The following is a 20552-nucleotide window of genomic DNA, read 5'->3' on the forward strand; positions in this document are numbered from 1 at the left end:
CTTTTGGCTCTTCCCACTTTCTCCAAGCATAAGCTGTAGCTATGAGCACCTGCATGGGCCCTAGCTATGCTAGAGCTATTCATTGACTGCATTGGTGCTGCGTCATGCACCTATGCTGAGCTCATCAATTTCATCAGTTTTGCCTAAAACTTCCACCCTCCCTTCAAATTCACTCGGTCCATTTCTGAGATTTCTCACTTCTTCCTTGATCTCTTTGTCTCCGTCTCTGGAGACAAACGTTCTACAGCTATCTTTTATAAACCTACCAATTCCCACAGCTGACCATTGAACTATACCTCTTCCCACCCTGTTTCCTGTAAAAAGGCCATTCCCTTTTCTCAGTTCCTTCATCTCCACCACAGCTGTTCCCAGAGTGAGGATTTCCTTACCAGAACATCAGAGATGTCCACCTTCAAAGAAGGAGGTTTCTCTTCCTCCGCCATTGATGCTGCCCTCATCCACATCTCCTCCACTCCTGGACATCTGCACTCAACACATCTTGCTGCCACCTTAACAGGGATAGAGTTCCTCTCGTCCTCACCTACCTCTCCAGAAGCCTCTACGTCCAACACATCATTCTCTACAACATCTGAATCTTCAACAGAACCCTACCATCAAGCATATCTTTACCTCCCCTCCCCCTCTCTCCACTTTTCACAGGGAACACTCCCTCCATGATTTCCCTGTCCAATGGTCCCTCCTAGCAATTACCCCTGCAGGTGGCCAAAGTGCTACTCCTGCCCGTTCACCTCCTCCCTCACCTCCATTCAGGGCCCCAAACAGTCCTTCCAGGTGAGGCGACAATTCACCTGTGAATCTGTTGGGATTGTCTGCTGTATCCCATGCTTCTGATGCAGCCTCCTCTACATTGGAGAGACCCGGCATAGATTAGGGGCCCACTTTATCAACCACCTCCACTCTAAAGTGAGATTTCCCAGTGGACAGCCATTTTAATTCCTATTCCCATTTCCTTTCTGATATGCTGGTCCATGACCTCCTCTTTTGTCATGATGTGGCCATTCTCAGGTTGGAGGAGCAACTCCTCTGCCTAGGTAGCCTCCAACCTGATGACATGAACATCAATTTTCCCCCTTCCCTCCTCTTCAATTCCCCACTCTAGCCTCTTACCTCTTCTCACCTGTCTATCACCCCCCCCCACCTCATGCCCCTCTTCCTTCCCGTCCTCCCTCTTCTTGCCTTCCTCCCATGGTCCGCTCTCCTCTTGTATCAGATTCCTTCTTCTCCAGTCCTTTACCTTTTCCATCTATCACCTCCAAGTTTCATACTTTATCCCTCCCCCCCCCCACCTGGCTTCACCTCTCACCTAACTTGTTTTCTTCCTCCTCCTCCTACCTTTTTTCTGGCATCTCCCCCCCCCCCCCATCCTTTCCAGTCTTGGCCTGAAACGTGACTGTTTATTCATTTCCATAGATGCTGCCTGACCTGCTGAGTTCCTCCAGCATTTTGTGTATGTCAGTGTCAAAATATTCCACATTCACAATTTCTGGTGTGTTTGTGGCTGGCATGTTGCCCTTAAGATGACTGCAGGGTATGGCCCCTAAAAGGTTTATACTGTGGTTGTACAAGGGGAAAGTCCCATGTTTCAAGTACAGTGTATTTTCAGTAAGTTCCCCCACCCCCACCTCGCTCGATCATTCTTACTAAATGAGCTGCATATCATGCAAGGCCCCTGGTACTGTGAGACCAGGGTCATAAGTGTAGATGCTGCAACATTATTAATGTTATGAACAACTACAAGTGATTTCTAAAACTCAGGCAGCACAGCTGGGCCCTTCAATTCACATCCTTTGCTGACGTGTCTTTATAGATGTGGTGAACTACATGTACCTGTCTGGACACGCCTGTGGCTCCTCCCACAGACCCCGGTATAAAGGCGATTGAGGTCTGAGCCTGGCCTCTCAGTCTCCAGGATGTAGTATGGTGGTCAACCACTGCTTGTTCCTTCTTCCAGTCAATAAAAGCCGATATCTCACCTTTACGTCTCAGAGAGAGTTATTGATGGTGCATCAATAGATAATAAAATAAAGATCTGAGGTTGCAGATAATTGGTCCGATTTGTGTGGAGAAAGTCCAGAAATCAAAATACAAGTGTAGTGGGTGTTAGATATACTGTCTTCAGCTCAATTTTACAAAGTGCTTCCAGGCCCACACTATCTCCTGATCAACAGGGATAAAACAGAGTAAAAACTAACCTGCAACCACCGAATTTCCCACTGCCCCCTCACTTGCCTTGAGATGCGGCCAGGCACCAGGGAGCAGAAATATAAGCCAGCTTCACTGGGGCCTAGAGAATGTTTTTCTCACAAGCAGGACCTCCTAGTTTTGCCACCAGGTGAATCTGCTAGAAAATCTGTGCGGCTGCTTTGATGTGTCGAAGACGACTTTCCTGGAGGAACTGGCCTACCCCAGCAAGCAAGTCCAGTCCTTTGTTGCGCTTCATCTGGACGGCCCCACCATGTTTACTGGCCCAGTGGGCTCTTGAATTCCATTCAGAACCGACGGTACGGAACAACTACATTAAGTTCAAAACTCATGTGGTTTGCAAATTTGATACTTTAAAATCCAACAGAGCGAATATTCACACACATTCTGTCGCGCGGCATCTGAAGTAGGGGTCAGAGACAGGTATATTGTCACCGACACATGTCGTGAAATTTGTTGTTTTGCAGCAACAGTACAGTACAATGCAAAAAAAAGTAGTACAAGTTACAATAAGAAATATTTTTTAAAATCTAGTGCAAAAACTGAGCAATGTCGTAAGGTAGCGTCTGTGTGTTCATAAACCGTACTGAAATTTGATGGGGGGGGGGGGTGGGTAGTTGAGAAGAAACTTCCTAAAACACTGATTGTGTGTCTTCAGGTTCCTGCACCTTCTCCCTGAATTGTCGTAATGAGAAGAGGGTGTGTCCTGGGTGGTGGGGATCCTTGATAATGGATGCAAGATCCATTTATTGTTCTGTAATATCCATCTTTATTATTTAGTAATGTCCGTTTTGACCTCCACTGTGTGAAGTACTAGCTACGTAGTTTAGTTTGCGATATTTATTGATAAAACTCAACATTTCACAGCATTTTACATTCATTTAAATAGATATTTGCTGAGTAGTGTATATGAGAACTACTGGTACAAGCAGTCTGCTGGAGGAACTTGACTAGCGTTTAGGGCAGGGGTCGGCAACCCGCGGCTCCGGAGCCGCATGTGACTCTTTCATCTCTGTGCTGTGGCTCCCCGTGGTTGTTAGTTTTTGAAATGTAATTCGAAATTTGAAGATTATGGTGATCTTGTACAATCTAAATAAAACGTTGTGGCGACCCCATTTCCTGGCACATCCGAACAGGCTCACAATTAGCCACCGTTCCGGCTAAGGGAGATAGCCTACGGGGGTTTGTGAGTACGTGTCTTTTGGAGCATCCGCGCCCACGGGGGCCGGGTTGAGGGAGACTTTAAAGCAAGGCTGTTTAGTTCGAATAAAGTTATCTTTGACTGCAGTGTTGTTATTTTAGCGCTGCGTGTAGCGCTACACCGCTACAACGTGTTTTTTATCGCTATTAATATACGTCACCACAATGCCTGACACCCGCCAGTGCGCGATTTCTTTTAATTCTTCGATCCAAGGTAGGCTACCTATGGAGTAACCTTCAACCCAACGTCTTTTTTTCGGAGTTCAAAATGTTTTTGTTGCATGCAGAAATGTAATTTCGTTTTCTCTGCAGGAGCTCATCAATTTCATAAATGCAACACATTATAGTTTGTTTATACATAGCATAAAGGCAAAAAAACCATTGTATGCAGTGTTATTTCATTTTAAATGTCAAACGGGTTTTGTGGCTCCCAGTATTTTCTTTTCTGTGGGAAACGGCTCTTTCAGTGGTAAAGATTGTCGACCCTCTGGTTTAGGGGAAGCAAGGAATTGGGACTGATGACGGGTTTGAACAATTCCTTTACACCCACAAATACCATCTGACCCACTGAAGAACCAGATTCCAGCATCTCCTGTCTTTCGGAGTTATTGGCAGGTTTTGGTGCCCCAGCAGAGCCAATGGAGCATGCTATCATTACCATCCCTTATCAATCACTATTCAGCCCTCATCCACACACGCCTACCATCAGCATCCACAGGGCAGTGGTGGGATTTTCTGCTGCACCTTCAGCTGCCATCCAGCTAAAAATACAAACAAACAAATTAATGACAGAAACCAACAGCCAGAGGTGCAAGTGAATTGTAACGATCACTGTATCCACTGCGCCGTGCTTGTGGTCTAGCCATGTAGACCTGCCTGCTCAGCTTGGTAGAGTGATTATCCAAAATTTAAGCATAAAGTAAGTGAACTGAAGATCTTATTTGAATCTGTTCTCCCTTCAAGGTCCCAGGCCACTCGTTTCCGTTGGTATCAGCCGGCACCCTTTGAGAAGCAGCAGACGTGGGCCATCGATAACGTTTACATCGGGGACAGCTGCCTGGACATGTGTAACGGTCATGGGCGGTGCTCACACGATTCCTGCATGTAAGTGAATGTCTTTGATGCACCATCAATAACTCTCGGAGACGGGAGGCGAACAATAGGCTTCTATTAGCTGCAAGAGACCATGGTTAGCAGCAAGAGACCACCACACAACATCCTGGAGACTGAGGGAGGAACAGTGTCTCTAATCGCTTTTATACTGGGGTCTGTGGGAGGAGCCACGGAGCAGTCAGCAGAGGGGCGTGTCCAGACAGGTATATGTAGTTCACCACAGTCTTCAACAGGTTCAAACTGCTTTTCTTGAACTTTTTGATTCTGCCCCTCCACTTGCTCCTTTGGTAACCCTCCAAAGGTATATATATTTATACACATAATTACAAATATGTGTAAATTTGCATTTTCATTAACCAGTCACTACTCCCCGTCATACTCACCTCAGTGCTAAACTGGCCCTGTAACTCTGGAGTCGCTTCAGGGACTCTGCGCTTCATGTTCTGTCTGTTATTTGTTTATTCTCTTTTGCACCATTTTTTGCACACCAAATGTATGGCCGTCTTAGTGATCTGGGGTTCTTCATGGATTCTATACTGTTTCTTGGTTTTGTGGCTGCCTGCAAGAAGACGTATCTCAAGGTTGTATATGGTAAACAAGTTAGATAATAAACGTACTTTGAACTTTGAACCATTACCTAGAAAACGCCCATTCAGAAGTACAGGGAATAGATGTTATTAAATGCGGTATCAGTAACAAGGTCAGATGTGAGCAGATAAGATAAGCTATAAAATGCTTTAAACACATGAGGAGACAAGTGTCAGGTAAAATTAATGCAATAAAAAACCTAGCAAGGAACAGTGCTAAAACAAGTTAAAGAACGTGCCCAGAAAATGAAAGCAATCCATCGATAAATTAACTTAATCATGTTTGATGACAACACACTGCTGGAATGCATTCAATACTGCGGTAATCTGTGTGGAGTTATGGTCACCTCCACCACCTTAAAAGGACTTTCTGGTGTGGAAAAGATAAAGAAGAGATCGATAAATAAGGAAATGAAGGAGGGAGTGTTTTGGATTATGAGGAGCAATGACCTTACTGTCGGTTACGTTTGATCTCAGTGGTAAAGTGTAGTATGATTGCTAGTATTTGGATTCTAAAGGGGCTTGGCAATGAGTCACAGAACAGAGCTTGGAAACAGGCCCAGTTTGTCCCTGTTGATCTGTAATGATCCTATCTGTACCCTTCTGTGTCTAGGTGAGTCAGGTGCTCATGTATCAGTGACTCCGCTCCAGCTCTCTCAAGCTGTGCATCCCAGGACCCTTCCCCATTTCCCCTTTAAATCTCTCCCTCACGCCCTAAGTTTATGTCCTCTTGTTTTATCTTCCTCATGTAGGGGGAAACGTTTCCTGCAGTGCACCCCATCCTTGTTGCTTCTGATCCATTCCGCCCCTTCTGGCTTGCCGTTTCTTTTAGCACTTCTTACGAGCTCAACGCTCAACCCAGCACAGACGGAAAGCGTGCAAGGAGCCGGCCAGATTCAACCCTGGGGCTACTCGCTTCAAAGTCCAGTACGGATGCCACCACACCACCGGATTTTACCCCTCATAATTTCATGTTCCTGGGGAGAATGTTTCCCCATCTCTCCTCATAACTGAACTGTTCCATCGCAGGCAACATTCTGGTGAATCCCCTTTAGCACGATCACATTCTCCCTGCAGTACGGTGGCCAGTACTATACACAAATCACCAACAGAGGCCTGACCAAGGTAAATAATATTTGATGCCCTGACTAATGAAGACCAACATCCCACATTCCTTCCCAACCATGTTACCTAACTTTTTGTCACCTTCAAGTCGATGGATTTAGAATCCAGGGGCCCTCTGTTCCTCAGTGCTCCATGGTGAATGCCCTCACCTCACTGAATTATCAAGCTACAACATCTGTTTCCTTTATGAATACCAATGGCAAGTGTTCATTGGGGTCATCATCGATACACTGATTGCCCATGTTGACCCAAGCTTTTACCCTGAATATACTTATAGAATGTCTTTGGATTTACCTTAATCCTGTCTGCCAGTGATCTTAACTTTCCTAATTTCCTTTTTAAGTGCCTCCCTACACATTTTAATTCTCAATGGGCCTCCCACTGCTGATCCTACCATATGCTCCCTGCCACAAACAGGAGAAAATCTGTAGATGCTGGAAATCCGAGTAACACGCACAAAATGCTGGAGGAACTCCCCAGCCAAGGCAGGAAAAGAGCAAATAGTCGATGTTTTGGGCCAAGACCCTTTGGCAGGACCTTCCTGCTGAAGGGTCTTGGCCCAAAATGTCGACTGTACTTTTTTCCCCACAGACACTGCCTGGCCTGCTGAGCTCATCCAGCATTTTGTGTGCACTCCCTGTTTTCCTTTTCTCCAGCCTTCAATATCCCTCAGCATACAAGGTTCCCACCACTTGTTATCACTGGCTTTCATCCTGACGGGATCTTGTTAGACTTGAACTCTTGCTGTTTCTCCATTGAGTGCTTTTCGGCGTGAAGATGTAGACCCACCTGCAAGTAGATGCTCCCAATCTACCACATGTAACTGGGAATGGCTTTCTCCCAGTTTAGGACACTTTTTACTGGTCTATTCCTCTGCCTTTGCATGACCACTTTAAGATGTAGGATAGAGTAACGGTCTTCATCTCCATTTCCTCACTGACATGCTCTCCACTTGACCAGCTGTACTCCTGAGATAGTGTTAGTGCCAAACTGTTATCAGGAACAGTGGAGACAGAGATCCTGCCCTATAAGAGAGCAAATTAAGCTATGAAGAATTAGCGCAAGGTAACAAGGTAGATTTCTGCTAGATGTACTACCACAGGAGTAATTCAGCCCATGACAAAAGTATAGAGCATTTGGAAAGAGAAGATGGTTTTAGATCAGTGGTTTATGAAGTCCTCCACTACTGGGCTTGGCCCTACACCTTGAGAGGGCCTATTGAAGACTAATTAATTACTGGGATTATCATGGCTGTATGTGACCACTGGGATAATAGGGATGCTGATATTGTTTTTTCGGCAAGCTGTTTCTGAGTTCCTTTGTTTTGGTGTTAGAGTGGTAAACGTAAAAGCCATGGATTGAGGAGTAGTGGTGCTGGAAGCGTAGAGGAATAACGGGACTGTGGCTCCAACCTTCAGAGACCCTGCACAGGGTTAAACAATAACCTGTATATATGATTTATTTACTTATTTAGAGATGCAGCTTGGAACAGGCCCTTCCTGCCCTATGAGTCACACTGCCCAGCAATCCCCAATTTCACCCTAACCTGATCACGGGACAATTTACAGCGACTGATTAACCTACCAACTTGTACGTCTTTGGTCTGTGGGAAGAAACCGGAGCACCCGGAGAAAACCAATGCACTCCACAGGAAGGACATACATACATACTCCTTACAGAGGACTGTGGGGTTGAAGGCTGCCACCATTCTACATCAGAAACCTAGTGGTCCCTGAAACAATTGGCCAAGGGCCATCTTCAGTCACTTAAAACTTGCAACAGATACCTAGGAAGGTTGCAGCTTCTTCACCGAAACAAGATTTTTTCAGTACTCAAGTTTCCTGTTGTGGCTGTGTATTTTTCACCTCCAAATAACTTCATTCAGTATCACAGCAGTAGATCTCTCCTTTCATCAAGCCTAGTGTCTCTCGGTCTCCCAACAAAATGCTTGAACATTTTCCTCAGTGCCATAATTACAGACAGTGCCCAAAACTCCTTGGCGTCTCTGGGAATTAATGAGTAACCTGGGATGAAGTTCACGGGGCATTCGATTAAATGAGCTGAGTTAGTGTTTCTTAAAATATGTTTATTAATTTTAAAGCTTTTTAAGGGGAATACATTTGCTTAACCTTTTCTACCTGAAGAGAAAGGAAAGTGTGCCGTAATGGACAAATCAGGTGACTAACAGTATGAAGATGGGCTGGTGGGATGACAAGAGGTCGTGTGATAGAATGTCCTGGATTGCAAACAACTACAATTGCTAACCCCAGTTCCACCCCACCACCGTTCTGGAACTTTGGTAAAGGGAAGCCCAATGAGACTTTTCTCCCCCATTTTACATCAAGTACTTTTTCATTTCTGTACAAGCTGAGGATTAGCAAAGATTGCTTCCTGCACTCATGCCAAGCTCATCAACCTTGCCTCCAACTTTCACCCTGCCCTCAAATCGACATGACCCATTTCTGACACTTCTCTCCCCTTTCTCAACTTCTCTGTCTCAATCTCTTGAGACTGACTATCTACTGACATCTTGTACAAACCGAATGACTCACAGTTATCTGGATTACACCTCTTCCTACCCTGTCATTGGTAAAACTGTTATTCCCTTCTCTCAGTTCTTCAGTCTCTGCCACATCTGTCCTCGGGATGGGGTTTTCAATTCTAGAACCTCTGAAATGTCCTCCTTTTTCAGTGTGTCCCTTCCACCACGATCGCTGCAGCCCTATTCCCCATCTCCTCCATCTCCCACCTGTGCTCTCACCTCATCCTCCCACTGTCATAACAGGGATAGTGTTAGCTTTGACCTCACCTACCACCCCATGAGCTTTTGTATCCAGCACATCATTCCCATAACCTTTGCCATCTCCAATGGGACCCTACCGCTAAGCACATCTTGCCCTCTCCCTGCTTTCAACAGGGATCACTCTCTCCATGACAAGTACTACACCTCCACCCTGGATAACTTCCAACCTGATGGAGGAACATTGATTTCCTTATCATGTCCCTCTCCCCTTCATTTTTTCCATTTCTCATTCTGGCTACCCTTCTCTTCTCCTCTCCCGCCCATCACTTCCCTTCTCTTCTCCTCTCCCGCCCATCACTTCCCTTCTCTTCTCCTCTCCCGCCCATCACTTCCCTTCTCTTCTCCTCTCCCGCCCATCACTTCCCTTCTCTTCTCCTCTCCCACCCATCACTTCCCTTCTCTTCTCCTCTCCCGCCCATCACTTCCCTTCTCTTCTCCTCTCCCGCCCATCACTTCCCTTCTCTTCTCCTCTCCCGCCCATCACTTCCCTTCTCTTCTCCTCTCCCGCCCATCACTTCCCTTCTCTTCTCCTCTCCCGCCCATCACTTCCCTTCTCTTCTCCTCTCCCGCCCATCACTTCCCTTCTCTTCTCCTCTCCCGCCCATCACTTCCCTTCTCTTCTCCTCTCCCGCCCATCACTTCCCTTCTCTTCTCCTCTCCCGCCCATCACTTCCCTTCTCTTCTCCTCTCCCGCCCATCACTTCCCTTCTCTTCTCCTCTCCCACCCATCACTTCCCTTCTCTTCTCCTCTCCCACCCATCACTTCCCTTCTCTTCTCCTCTCCCACCCATCACTTCCCTTCTCTTTTCCTTTCTTCCAAGGTACACTGACCTCTCCACCTATCACTACCAGTTCCTTACTTTATTTCCCCCTCCCCCACCCACTCACCTTCCCCCTCATCTACTCTCACCTATCACCTACCAGCTTACGCTCCTTTCCCTCCCCTCCCCTCATCACCTTATTCTGGCTTCTGCCCACTTCTTTTCCAGTCCTGGTGAAGAGTCTCGACCCAAAACTTTGAGTGTGTATTCCCCTCCATAGATGCTGCCTGACGTGCTGAATTCTTCCAGCATTTAGTGTGCATTGCTCAAGAATTCCCATGTCTGCAGAATCTCTTGTGTTTGTCAGAGTCATGGTTAAGTACAGCTCAGAAACAGGCCCTTCAGCCCATCTAGTCCATGCCGAACCATTTAAGCTGTCTATTCCCATTGACCTGCACCGGGACCATAGCCCTCCATATCTCTACCATCCATGTACCTGTCTGAACTGCTCTTAAACATTTAACTTGAGCTCGCATGCACCACTTGTGCTGGCAACTCATTCCACACTCTCACCACCCTCCGAGTGAAGAAGTTTCCCCTGATGTTCCCCTTAAACTATTCACCTTTCACTCTTAGCCTATGACCTCTGGTTGTAGTCCCACCCAACCTCAGTGCAGAAAACCTGGTTGCATTTACCCCTCATAACTTTCTATATGTCTATCAAATCTCCTTTCAATCTTCCACATTGCAAGGAGTGAAGTGCTAACCTATTCGTTATAACTCATGTCCTCCTGACCCTGCAACATCCTTGTAAATTTTCTCTGTACTCTTTCATCCTTATTTACATCTTTCCTGTTTTGCTTAATTCCTGAATGAAGTTTAAATCGGTTCCTGTTCACTCAGGGTAATAGAGCTCAATGCAGAATGTCAAAGACACTTTGGTAAATATCCCATTCCGGCCTTGACAGGAAGTGACCAATCTGCCTTGTCCACTATTGAATGCTAATCTGATATTACCTTACAAATAAATATTTCAATAATTGAGAGCCACTGGAATCTGGAATGCAAAGGAGAAAAGACGAAGATGGGAGAGGTATATTAGTTGATGCAAGAATTGAAACAGAAAAATTGACATGTTGGCATCAGTAATGCGGCATTGTGGCCTGGAGCTGAGGCCTATCCTTTATGTTCTAAAATGCTGAGAGGCAAGTGGTGATTTTGAGTTGGATACAACCACCATCGCAGAGTAATGGCCTACAATATCCGTGCTTACGGATGTAGGCTTTCCTCTTGCAAATGTGGTATGCTTTCATAGTCTGCAGTCATCTCTCTACTCCTTTTGTCATTATGAATATAACCCTTGCGTTGGCTTTTCCTTGATCCCAGCTGCGACGAGGAGTGGTCTGGCACATACTGTGATGAACCGAAGACAAGTCTCCCCCGGCAGCTCAAGGACAACTTCAACAGATCCCCCTCCAGCAACAACTGGCTGACCGTAAATGGTGGCAAACTCACCACCATCTGTGGCGTCGTGGCCTCTGGCATGGCTCTTCACTTTAGCGGAGTGAGTGTGATCTTCAGGTTCAGATGCTAGCAAGCGTATCGGTGTGTGAGTCTGCTTGAGATGTCTGATTATAAGAAATTGGGTTCAGATATAGAATTACAGAAAATTTGCAGCACAGAAGGCCATTCTGCCTTTCGTATCTGTGCTGTTTGAACAAGAGCTGCCCAATGTAATGCCACGTTCCAGCATTTGATCCACATCCTGGCAGGTCACCACCCTTCAAGTACACAACCAGATTCTGGTCACAGTCTTTCTTTCCAAGGGTAGGGAAATCTAAAACTAACGTTTAAGATGGGGGGATGGGGGGGAGGAATTTAAGGGGGTCCTGAGGTCCAGGTTTTTCACACAGTGGGTGGTGGCTATTTGAAATGAACTGCCTGTCGGCGTGGTTCCTTTAGTGGGATTCCGTGAGCAAGGTGCATAGTTTCAGAGAAAAGGGTCACCCACTTGAGGAAGAAATGAAGTTCATCCGTCAGAGGGTCTCTGGAAATCTCTACCCAGAGTACTGAACTGCGAATACTGGTATCTGGCCCCTCAGCCCCACTCACCTGTGCCAACCAACATGTTGATCCCATTGGTCTGTGTTTGGCACACATCCCTCTAAACCCTTCCTATCCATGTACCTGTCCGTATCCCTCTAAACCCTTCCTATCCATGTACCTGTCCACATCCCTCTAAACCCTTCCTATCCATGTACCTGTCCACATCCCTCTAAACCCTTCCTATCCATGTACCTGTCCATATCCCTCTAAACCCTTCCTATCCATGTACCTGTCCGTATCCCTCTAAACCCTTCCTATCCATGTACCTGTCCATATCCCTCTAAACCCTTCCTATCCATGTACCTGGCCAAATGTTTTAATTGTTAAAATTGTCACAGATGAAGGGTCTGTTCCCGTGCTGTAAAACTCTATGGATCTCTGAGACCATTGCTGAACTACACTTGCCCTCAGCACCTTTAATTTGCTCCCTCACCATACTCAAGGCTCCCCTATAGCTTAAATATCTGCCAGACCCTTGTTGCACGTATTGAAGCATCGCCTCCACAGGACTCTAGGTAGAGAATTTCGGAGAGCCTCTGAGGGAAGATCATTGTCACTGCCTTAAAAAGGGTGACCCCTTGCCCTGAAACTTTGCACCTCGTTCTCAACACCCCACTGCAGCTCATTCCATATAGCCACCACCCATTGTGTGAAAAACTTGCCCCTCAGATTCCCTTTAACTACCCCGCCCCCCATCTTAAACTCTAGTTTTTGATTCCTCTACTTTTGAAAAAAAAACTGATGATCTACCCTGTCTATTCCCCCCGTAATTTCATAAACCTCTGTAAGGTCACTCATAGGGCTCCTTCAGTCCAGGGTTACATTTCCAGCCTCTCCAATCTAAACTCGTAATTCAAACCTTCCAGTTGTCTGTTCACCATTCACCAAAAGAAGCTGATTATAGACACAGAAAAGTCTCCATATTCTGGAATTCCGAAGCAAAGCGCACAAGATGCTGGAGGAACTCAGCAGGTCAGGCAGCATCTATAGAAATGAATGAACAGTCAACATTACAGGCCGAGACCCTTCTTCAGGGCTGAAAAGGAAAAGGGGGAAAACACCAGAATAAAAAAGTGGGGTAAGGGAAGGAGGATTGCTGGAAGGTGATAGGAGCAGCCAGGTGAGTAGGAAAGATAAAGGGCTGGAGAGGAAGGAATCTGATAGGAGAGTAGAGTGGAGTGTGGGAGAAAGGGCCTTACCTGTGGTCCCCTTCACCCGCACCTCAGTGAATTCTGGGCCCACCATGACGCCAAGCTCTTCTTCCATCGCTTCCATCTCCAAGCACACTTCTTTGGCAGGAATTCCACACCCTGCACTAGTCAACCCTTTCTCCAATCTCCAACCTTCTTCCTCTTCTTGGACTCCTCACTCTGGTCCCCTGCCTACTCTGGATCCTTTCATCTCAAATTGCCAACGAAACAACAACTGATTCAACTTCAGAACTCCTCTCTGCTCCTCAAACCTTATCCCACTGAACACACTACCCTCCGTCCTTTTCTCCCATGGACCACTCTCCTCTCCTATCAGATTCCTTCTTCTCCAGCCCTTAATCTTTCCAACCCTCCTGCTATCCTCCTTTACCTCCCCCAGTCTCTTAATTCTGGTGTCTTCCTCCTTCCTTTTCAGTCTTGAAGAAGGGTCTTGGCCCAAAATGTTGACTGCTTATTCACTTCTGTAGATGCTGCCTGACCTGCTGGGTTCCCCATGCATTTTGTGTGTATTGCCAGAGGAGATTATAAATCAGCTTGCTCCTGGTTCTTTTGTTTTTAATTTCCTTGGTCCATGATCATGAGCTGGCATTCTCTCGGGCCCTCATTTTTTAAAATACATTTTCTCAAGAAAAACGTGATATGTTACTGGAGTAATGCAAGGGCAATTTTGCTTTCACATCATCTGTAAATCCTTTCAACTACATTACACAGCCTCTGGTTTACAGCATTATCACATCACAAGCATGGCAAGGAGATGGGAATAGATATTGCAGAAGAGTAGGTGAGGGGAAACATCTGTTCTCCCATTCTTCCTCACTATCATTCGTCATCCTCTTTCCTTCTTGGAAAACAACAATTTTAGATTAGTGCTTGGTTTGGAAGCTTCCATGGCTGTGCATGTAAAAGTTATGCAAACTTGATTTCCAGGTTGTTTTTTCACTGTTTGCCAGTACGCTTGTCTGTAGCACATTACAAATTGATTGCAGGAAAGCAATAACTGGAATGATATTTCAATTAACCCCACCCAGCTCCACCCACAAAGATTACAGACTCTTTGTTAAACCTGTCTTCACAATTTAATTATCTATTGGAAGAATCAGTGATCATTGCAATTCATCTAAATTCAATTTCCATCATCTTCAGCAAAGATTAATGAAACAATCCAAGATGATCGGAAGGCACTGATAGGCCACTGAAGTGCTCGTGCGATAAACTGTTATTATGGACTTGAATTGGTGTTAATATCTAAATGATACTGAATTACTCATAAAGAGGATGGAACGAAAGCCTTAGGTGATACCTGGAATGGCTGATAACTGGGCTTAATTATCAAACATCTGGCTCACTTTTCTGCTGTGAATTTGCATTTTAATTATTATCCTAATCTTATCTGTACAGCAGTCATAGCAATTCAATCTGCAGCGTATCAGAATTAAAGTAAATCGAAATGTTGTGGATTTGTATCCCACTGAAAGTTTGCTCCTGTCCCATACAGCTCGCTGAGATGGGTGACTGATTGCTTTCACATGCGTAGTAAAGCAAGTTCCTGTTGGCATTGTGCAGTGTGCACGTGTACTCTGAATGTAATCCAGTTTACAGTTCAAAATACAGTCCTGACAATAAAGGATAGATGAACTCCGTGTCTTTTTAATTTAGCAGTTGCTATCTTGGTGCCACACTTGTTGGGAGTGCATTCAAACAGTTTTAACAGCGCACATGTAACTACTGAACCCATTTTCTCAATAATAGCAGAGCTGAGGTCTACTCAGAATGCACATTTTACCAACTGTCTTTCTCTCTCTCTCCCCCCCCCCCCCCCCCATGTCGGCTTTCTGAGGTGCAGCGAAAATCAGAACAGAAACTGCAGTGGCCAGAAATCTGAAATAAGAATAAAAATAATCAGTCAGGCGTCATCTATGGAAGGAGAAACAGGATTAACAAAGGGTCAATAGATCTTAAAATAATTTGCATTGATGTCAAATAAACTTTTATCTTCTCTCTCTATAATTGTCCTATTTAAATCAATGAACCTGATGACATCATCAACGGCTTGGCCCCACCTAGTCAAACATATTCCCTTTACTCTATCCATCTTTGCCTACTCCCCTTGAAATTTACAAGTTGTTCTCTCTCCAAGTTCTGCTGAAGTATCTTTGAAATGGAACTTTAATTCTCTTTCTTTTCACACTGATACTGCCTGACCTATTGCCTGTTTCCAGTACATCCTTTTTTTTCCCAATGTTAATTCCTTTACTTCCATAAGGATACAGCATTTTAATCTAACAACAAAAGTTGAAGTGCAGGTTTCAACACTTCAACGTCAGAACCCTTTCATCATTAGAAGCTTCAAACAAGCCCACATTCATACCAAAGTCTTTAATTAGGAACAAAACAGTGCTGGATACAGCTCCTCCTGTGGAGAGCAAAACAATCATTTAAAGGGGATCTGAGAGGCAGGTTATTCACACAATGGGTGATGGATTTACGTATACCATTGACATTTTGGTCAAAAGCCCTATATAATATGATCCTGCCTAAGAGTTTCAGCCTGAAACGTCGACTGTACTCTTTTCCATATATGCTGCCTGGCCTGCTGAGTTCTTCCAGCATTTTGTGTGTGTGTTACTTAGATTATGACACTTTCACCTTTGAGTATTAAATATTAACGACATTGTGTCAGTTTTCTCAAAATAGAGAACCCTGAAGACCATAAATTCTCCAAAAGCACAAGAATGCTGCGATGTGAATCTGTGCTCCAAGTCTCTTCGCATTAAGTTGCACAACTGTTCACTTTACAACAACGTTATAAATATTGTGCTAAGGCAAATTGGCATCCAACATACTTAAAACCTGATGAAAATATTCCTCTGTTTTAGGGTTGTACACGTCAGTTGGTGACAGTAGATCTGGATCTCACAGATGCTGAGTTTATTCAGTTTTACTTCATGTACGGCTGCCTTGTTCCCCCAACCAATCGTAATCAGGGTGTCTTTCTGGATTACTCTAACAATGGAGGCATCACATGGAATATCTTAATGGAAATCTTCTTTGACCAATACAATAAGCCAAGGTGAGTGTCTCAAGTACTCAACTACATCGGCTTTCTTAAAGAGCCACCAAAATGAAAGATGCGTTAAACACTCTGTGGGTACAAGAGCAAGGTGCTGCAGCTGAGGTGAGAATGGAGCCTCAATTGACATAAAATGTCCTGCAAGATGTTTCTTCAATCTGCACTGCTCTGTTTGGGCCTCTACAGCTGATCTGCAATCCAAATTACATTAGCTCCTTCCCGTTCATTCATAAAAGAGGGGAGACTGAGAATGGGAAACCTACAGGCTTTAACATCTATCATGAGGAAGTACATAGAATTGTTTCTAAAAGCATCAGAGATGGCTTTTACTTTAGTCATTAAAGAAGGAAATTATTCAAGGTAATTGGGCAAAGTCAACATGTAATCACAATTCACCAATTATTGGAGTTCTTTGAAGATGTACTATGCGATAAGGAAAACCAGGGTTGCTTTATACAGAGAGTTCCAGAAGGCATTTGATAAAGTGCCATGTCCATAGTTACTGAGGAAAATAGAAGTTCAGGGTGCAGGAATGGAAAGAAAATTGGCTGGCTAACAGGAAGCAGAAATTAGGACACATGGGTGAATGACCTGTTCGGCTTGATGTAACTGGTCGATATTATAGATTAATGCTAATGTGTGTAGGCGGATGGCGGGGATGGGTTGAGGAGAACACGAGCAATAATGGCTTATTGGGAAATAATGTAAACTCAGTGACTCAAATGGCTTCCTGTGTCATAAGGCGAAAGAGGTAAGGAGTGGTATGCCACAGGAATCTGTGCCAGGGCCTCAAAGTTTTATCATTTACTTTATTACTTTATTGTCATCAAACAATTGACCAGTCATCACACCGATATTTGATTCTGCGCTTGGCGCTTTATATCAATGACTTGGAAGAAGTCACCAAATGTATGGTTGCTGAAGTTGCAATTGGCATAAAGGTGGGTAGGAGATCATATATGATTCCAAGACATCTTGTCAGAGTGAATGTGGGAAGGAAGCTTTATCTTGTACAAGAGTCTGGAACTATGCATTGCTGTTTAAAACTGATTTAAGACTGTTGAGTCAAGATGCTTTTTTTCAGAGGGTTGGGAATGTTTGGAACTGCCCTTCAAAGGATGGTACTAGCAGAGTGTTTAAACATTTAAAGCAAAGGAAGGTATATTCTTTGGAAGTTGTACAGGGTGAGCAGGAATATAGCGTGAGGTTACAAAACAATCTTGTTAAATGGTGAGGAACATGTGAATACAACAGAACAGAGTTCCGATGAAGGGTCCTGGCCCGAAGCATCTACTATTTATTCCTCTCCATGAATGCTGCCTCACCTGCTGAGTTCCTCCAGCATTTTGTGCGTGTTCCTTAAGGTTTCCAACGTCTGCCAGAATCTCGTGTTTTTGTTCAAACAGGGAGCAGGTTAAGCAGCTGAATGGCCAGTCTTCTCTGTGTTTACATGTTGAGAATTTTCCGTTGTGGGTCTAGATCATGCTAAAGGGCAAATTTTCAGTTCATAATTTTAGTAAAATAAATGTGGGTCGGAGTACTGTTAAGGTCATCTGGCTTCTGGGTCCCAAATTGTGGGAAGGGAAGGGTTAAAGGGACAGATGTAATCTGCTGAGATTACATGGGGAGTGCTGTAAGTGGCTCGATGGTTGACGTGGGTGGAAGAGCAGGAAGGGAACTGACCTTCAAAATGCTGGAAGTATGTTGTGGAGTGGGAAGGGAAGATATGGTCTGCTGATGGACCTGGTGAAACTGTGGACATTGACTTGGAGAACTCTGACTTAGCTCTGTCCAGTGAGGCAGGAAGTGAATGCAGAAGGACAGGAAGTGGATATAATAGGGTTGAAAACTGTGTCAACTATGCTCAAGTGGAAACCATGCTCGAATATGAACACCGTAGTGGCACCATATGAAAAATCTCTCTATCCATGCAAGTACGATGGAAATGAAACTGTGTCCTTGTAGGGTGGGAGGAAATATAGTTGAAGTAGCTGAGGAAGTATGTGGGTTTGTAATGGTTTATCACTAACATATCCCCTGAGATGGAGAGATAATACAGAAAAGGAAGGAAAGTTCCCTTGTTTGTATTCCCACTCTCTGATCACTCTTATTTCATAGTTCTTATTAATTTTCTCTGTCTCTACCTGCCCTCATTAACCAATCAGCTGGAAGGTCTTTACCTGTCATCATTAACCACAGCTGGAAGGTCTTTACCTGTCATCATTAACCACAGCTGGAAGGTCTCCACCTGCCCTCGTTAACCAATCAGCTGGAAGGTCTCTACAATTTATCTCCATGGCAACTCTGACAACACGTTCCCTCACCCTCGATAGAACTTAAACTAACTCAGCTTCTCTCTTCCCCAGTTCTGACAACAGATCCTTGGTCTGGAACACTAACTCTGTTTCTCCTGTCACAGATTCTGTCTGACCTTTATAAATTTTCTAGCATTTTCTGTTTTACTTTAGATTTCCAGCATATGCAATTACATGATTTTCCTGATATTGAACTTGTTCCTTATCAAAACATCGTCACCAGTTGCCACTGCAAAATATCTTTTAAATAAAATGGAGAAAATTTGACCATTTTCTCACATGATTTGCTTTTATTTCAAATTCTGAGTATATTTTTATGGCCTGTATTTAAGTCCTGCACTCTGCACTTGTGGAGAGTACAACTTTTATATTAGCACCCTCTCTCCTCCTCAGGGGATAACCGATCTCTTCTCGTAGGGTCCTTAGCTTCCTCTGCAGAGATCAAGAGCTAACAGTCCCAGGAATCTCAAATGATGCCTGTTAGGAGTAAGTGTTTAAAGTGAAAGAGGGAAAATTAGCAGGATAATTGGAGAAAATAGCAACACACACAAGATGCTGCCTGGCCTGGTGAGTTCCTCCAGCATCATGTGCATGTGTGTGTGTTGCTCGGATTTCCAGCATCTGCAGATTTTCTCTTGTTTGTGGAGAGAATAGCTCCAATTGACCTAAATTTAACCGATTTTATTCACAATTGCTGACAAGGCCAGTATTCATTGTCCCTCCTTGATTATTTTTGAACTAAGTAGCTTGCAGTTAGAAGTCAAATGCATCACTGCTGGTCTAGAGTTGTGTACAAGCCATAAACACCAAGAGATTCTGCAGACGCTGGAAATCTTGAACAACACACACACAAAATGCTGGAGGAACTCAGCAAGTCAAGCAGCATCTATGCAGGAAATAAACAGTTGACGTTTCGGGCTGAGACCCTGTCCTGATACATGCTGCTGACTTGCTGAGTTCCCAGGTATTCTGTGTGTGTACAAGTCAATTGGATAAGTAAAGTGGGTTGCTTTTCCAGAAGCCCAAACAGGAGCCAGTTGGATGTCAGTCTGCTAGTGTCATGATGAGCGAATTACTGATAGTAGATTTTTAATTCCAGTTGTATGTAACAATTTATATTCTCTGCTGCAATGATGGAATTTGAACCCAAGGCTTCGTATCACTCATCCAGCCCCTTGGTTTCCTCTTCCAGTAACACAGATTTTTTTATTTATTCAATTACGCAATGTGGGTGTTGCCAGCTAAGCCAGCATTTATTGCCCATCCCCGGTTGCCCTTGAGAAGGTGGTGATGATCTGCCTTCTTGAAACACTATAGTCCTGTGCTGTTAGGAATGGAATTCCATGATTTTGACCCAGTGACAATGAAGGAATGATGATATGCTTCCAGGTCAGGCTGGGGAGTGGTGACTTGGAGGGGGATTTCCATGTGGTGGTGTTCCCAGGAATCTGCTGTTTTTGTCCTTCTAGATGGTAGTGTTCGTGGGTCCACCATTCTTCACTATAATACATGGATGTGTCAACTGTGTATGTTTGAAATTAAAACTAACTAAACCTTATTTATGTTTGCGATTTATTTATAGCTTTGTAAGTATCCTCCTGCCATCTGAGGCAAAAGTAGTTGGCACCCGTTTCCGATGGTGGCAACCTACCCATGACGGGCATGAGCAGAGCGACTGGGCGATTGATAATGTATTGATAGCAGGCTCAGCCAGTGACCGAACCTTCATGTTAGATACCTTCAGCAGTACTCCTGTCCCGCCACATGACCGAAGCCCCGCTGACAGTGGACCTGTGGGCAGGATCAGCTTTGACCTATTTCAAGAAAGACCCACAGGTAAATTATAGTTCAATTGTCATTAAGATACCTAACAAGTCAGGTTTACCGTATAGCTCTTAAATAATTGACTCTGAAAAGTTTAACTCGTGGTTATCTGAATGCAATTTTGTCACCTTGAATTAATATAATCATAGTTAACAAAATATGCTGGATCACACCTTAGAAGCATGATTATCTATGATGTTAACTTTCTGATTTC

At 44.4% G+C, this 20552-nt stretch overlaps 1 protein-coding gene across 1 annotated transcript in view; it reads left to right on the plus strand.

Moving 5' to 3' along the window:
- The window catches only part of reln (reelin), a 307273-nt gene that overhangs the window by 253370 nt on the left and 33351 nt on the right, over nt 1–20552 (plus strand). Inside the window, exons 47-50 of the mRNA XM_059987188.1 lie at nt 4387–4527; nt 11199–11376; nt 16006–16199; nt 20097–20350. Of these exons, the coding sequence (XP_059843171.1) occupies nt 4387–4527; nt 11199–11376; nt 16006–16199; nt 20097–20350 (767 nt within the window). The remainder of the gene's footprint in view (nt 1–4386; nt 4528–11198; nt 11377–16005; nt 16200–20096; nt 20351–20552) is intronic.

This window comes from Hypanus sabinus, chromosome 13 (assembly GCF_030144855.1).
Source record: "Hypanus sabinus isolate sHypSab1 chromosome 13, sHypSab1.hap1, whole genome shotgun sequence".
Classification (NCBI taxonomy): Eukaryota; Metazoa; Chordata; class Chondrichthyes; order Myliobatiformes; family Dasyatidae; genus Hypanus; species Hypanus sabinus.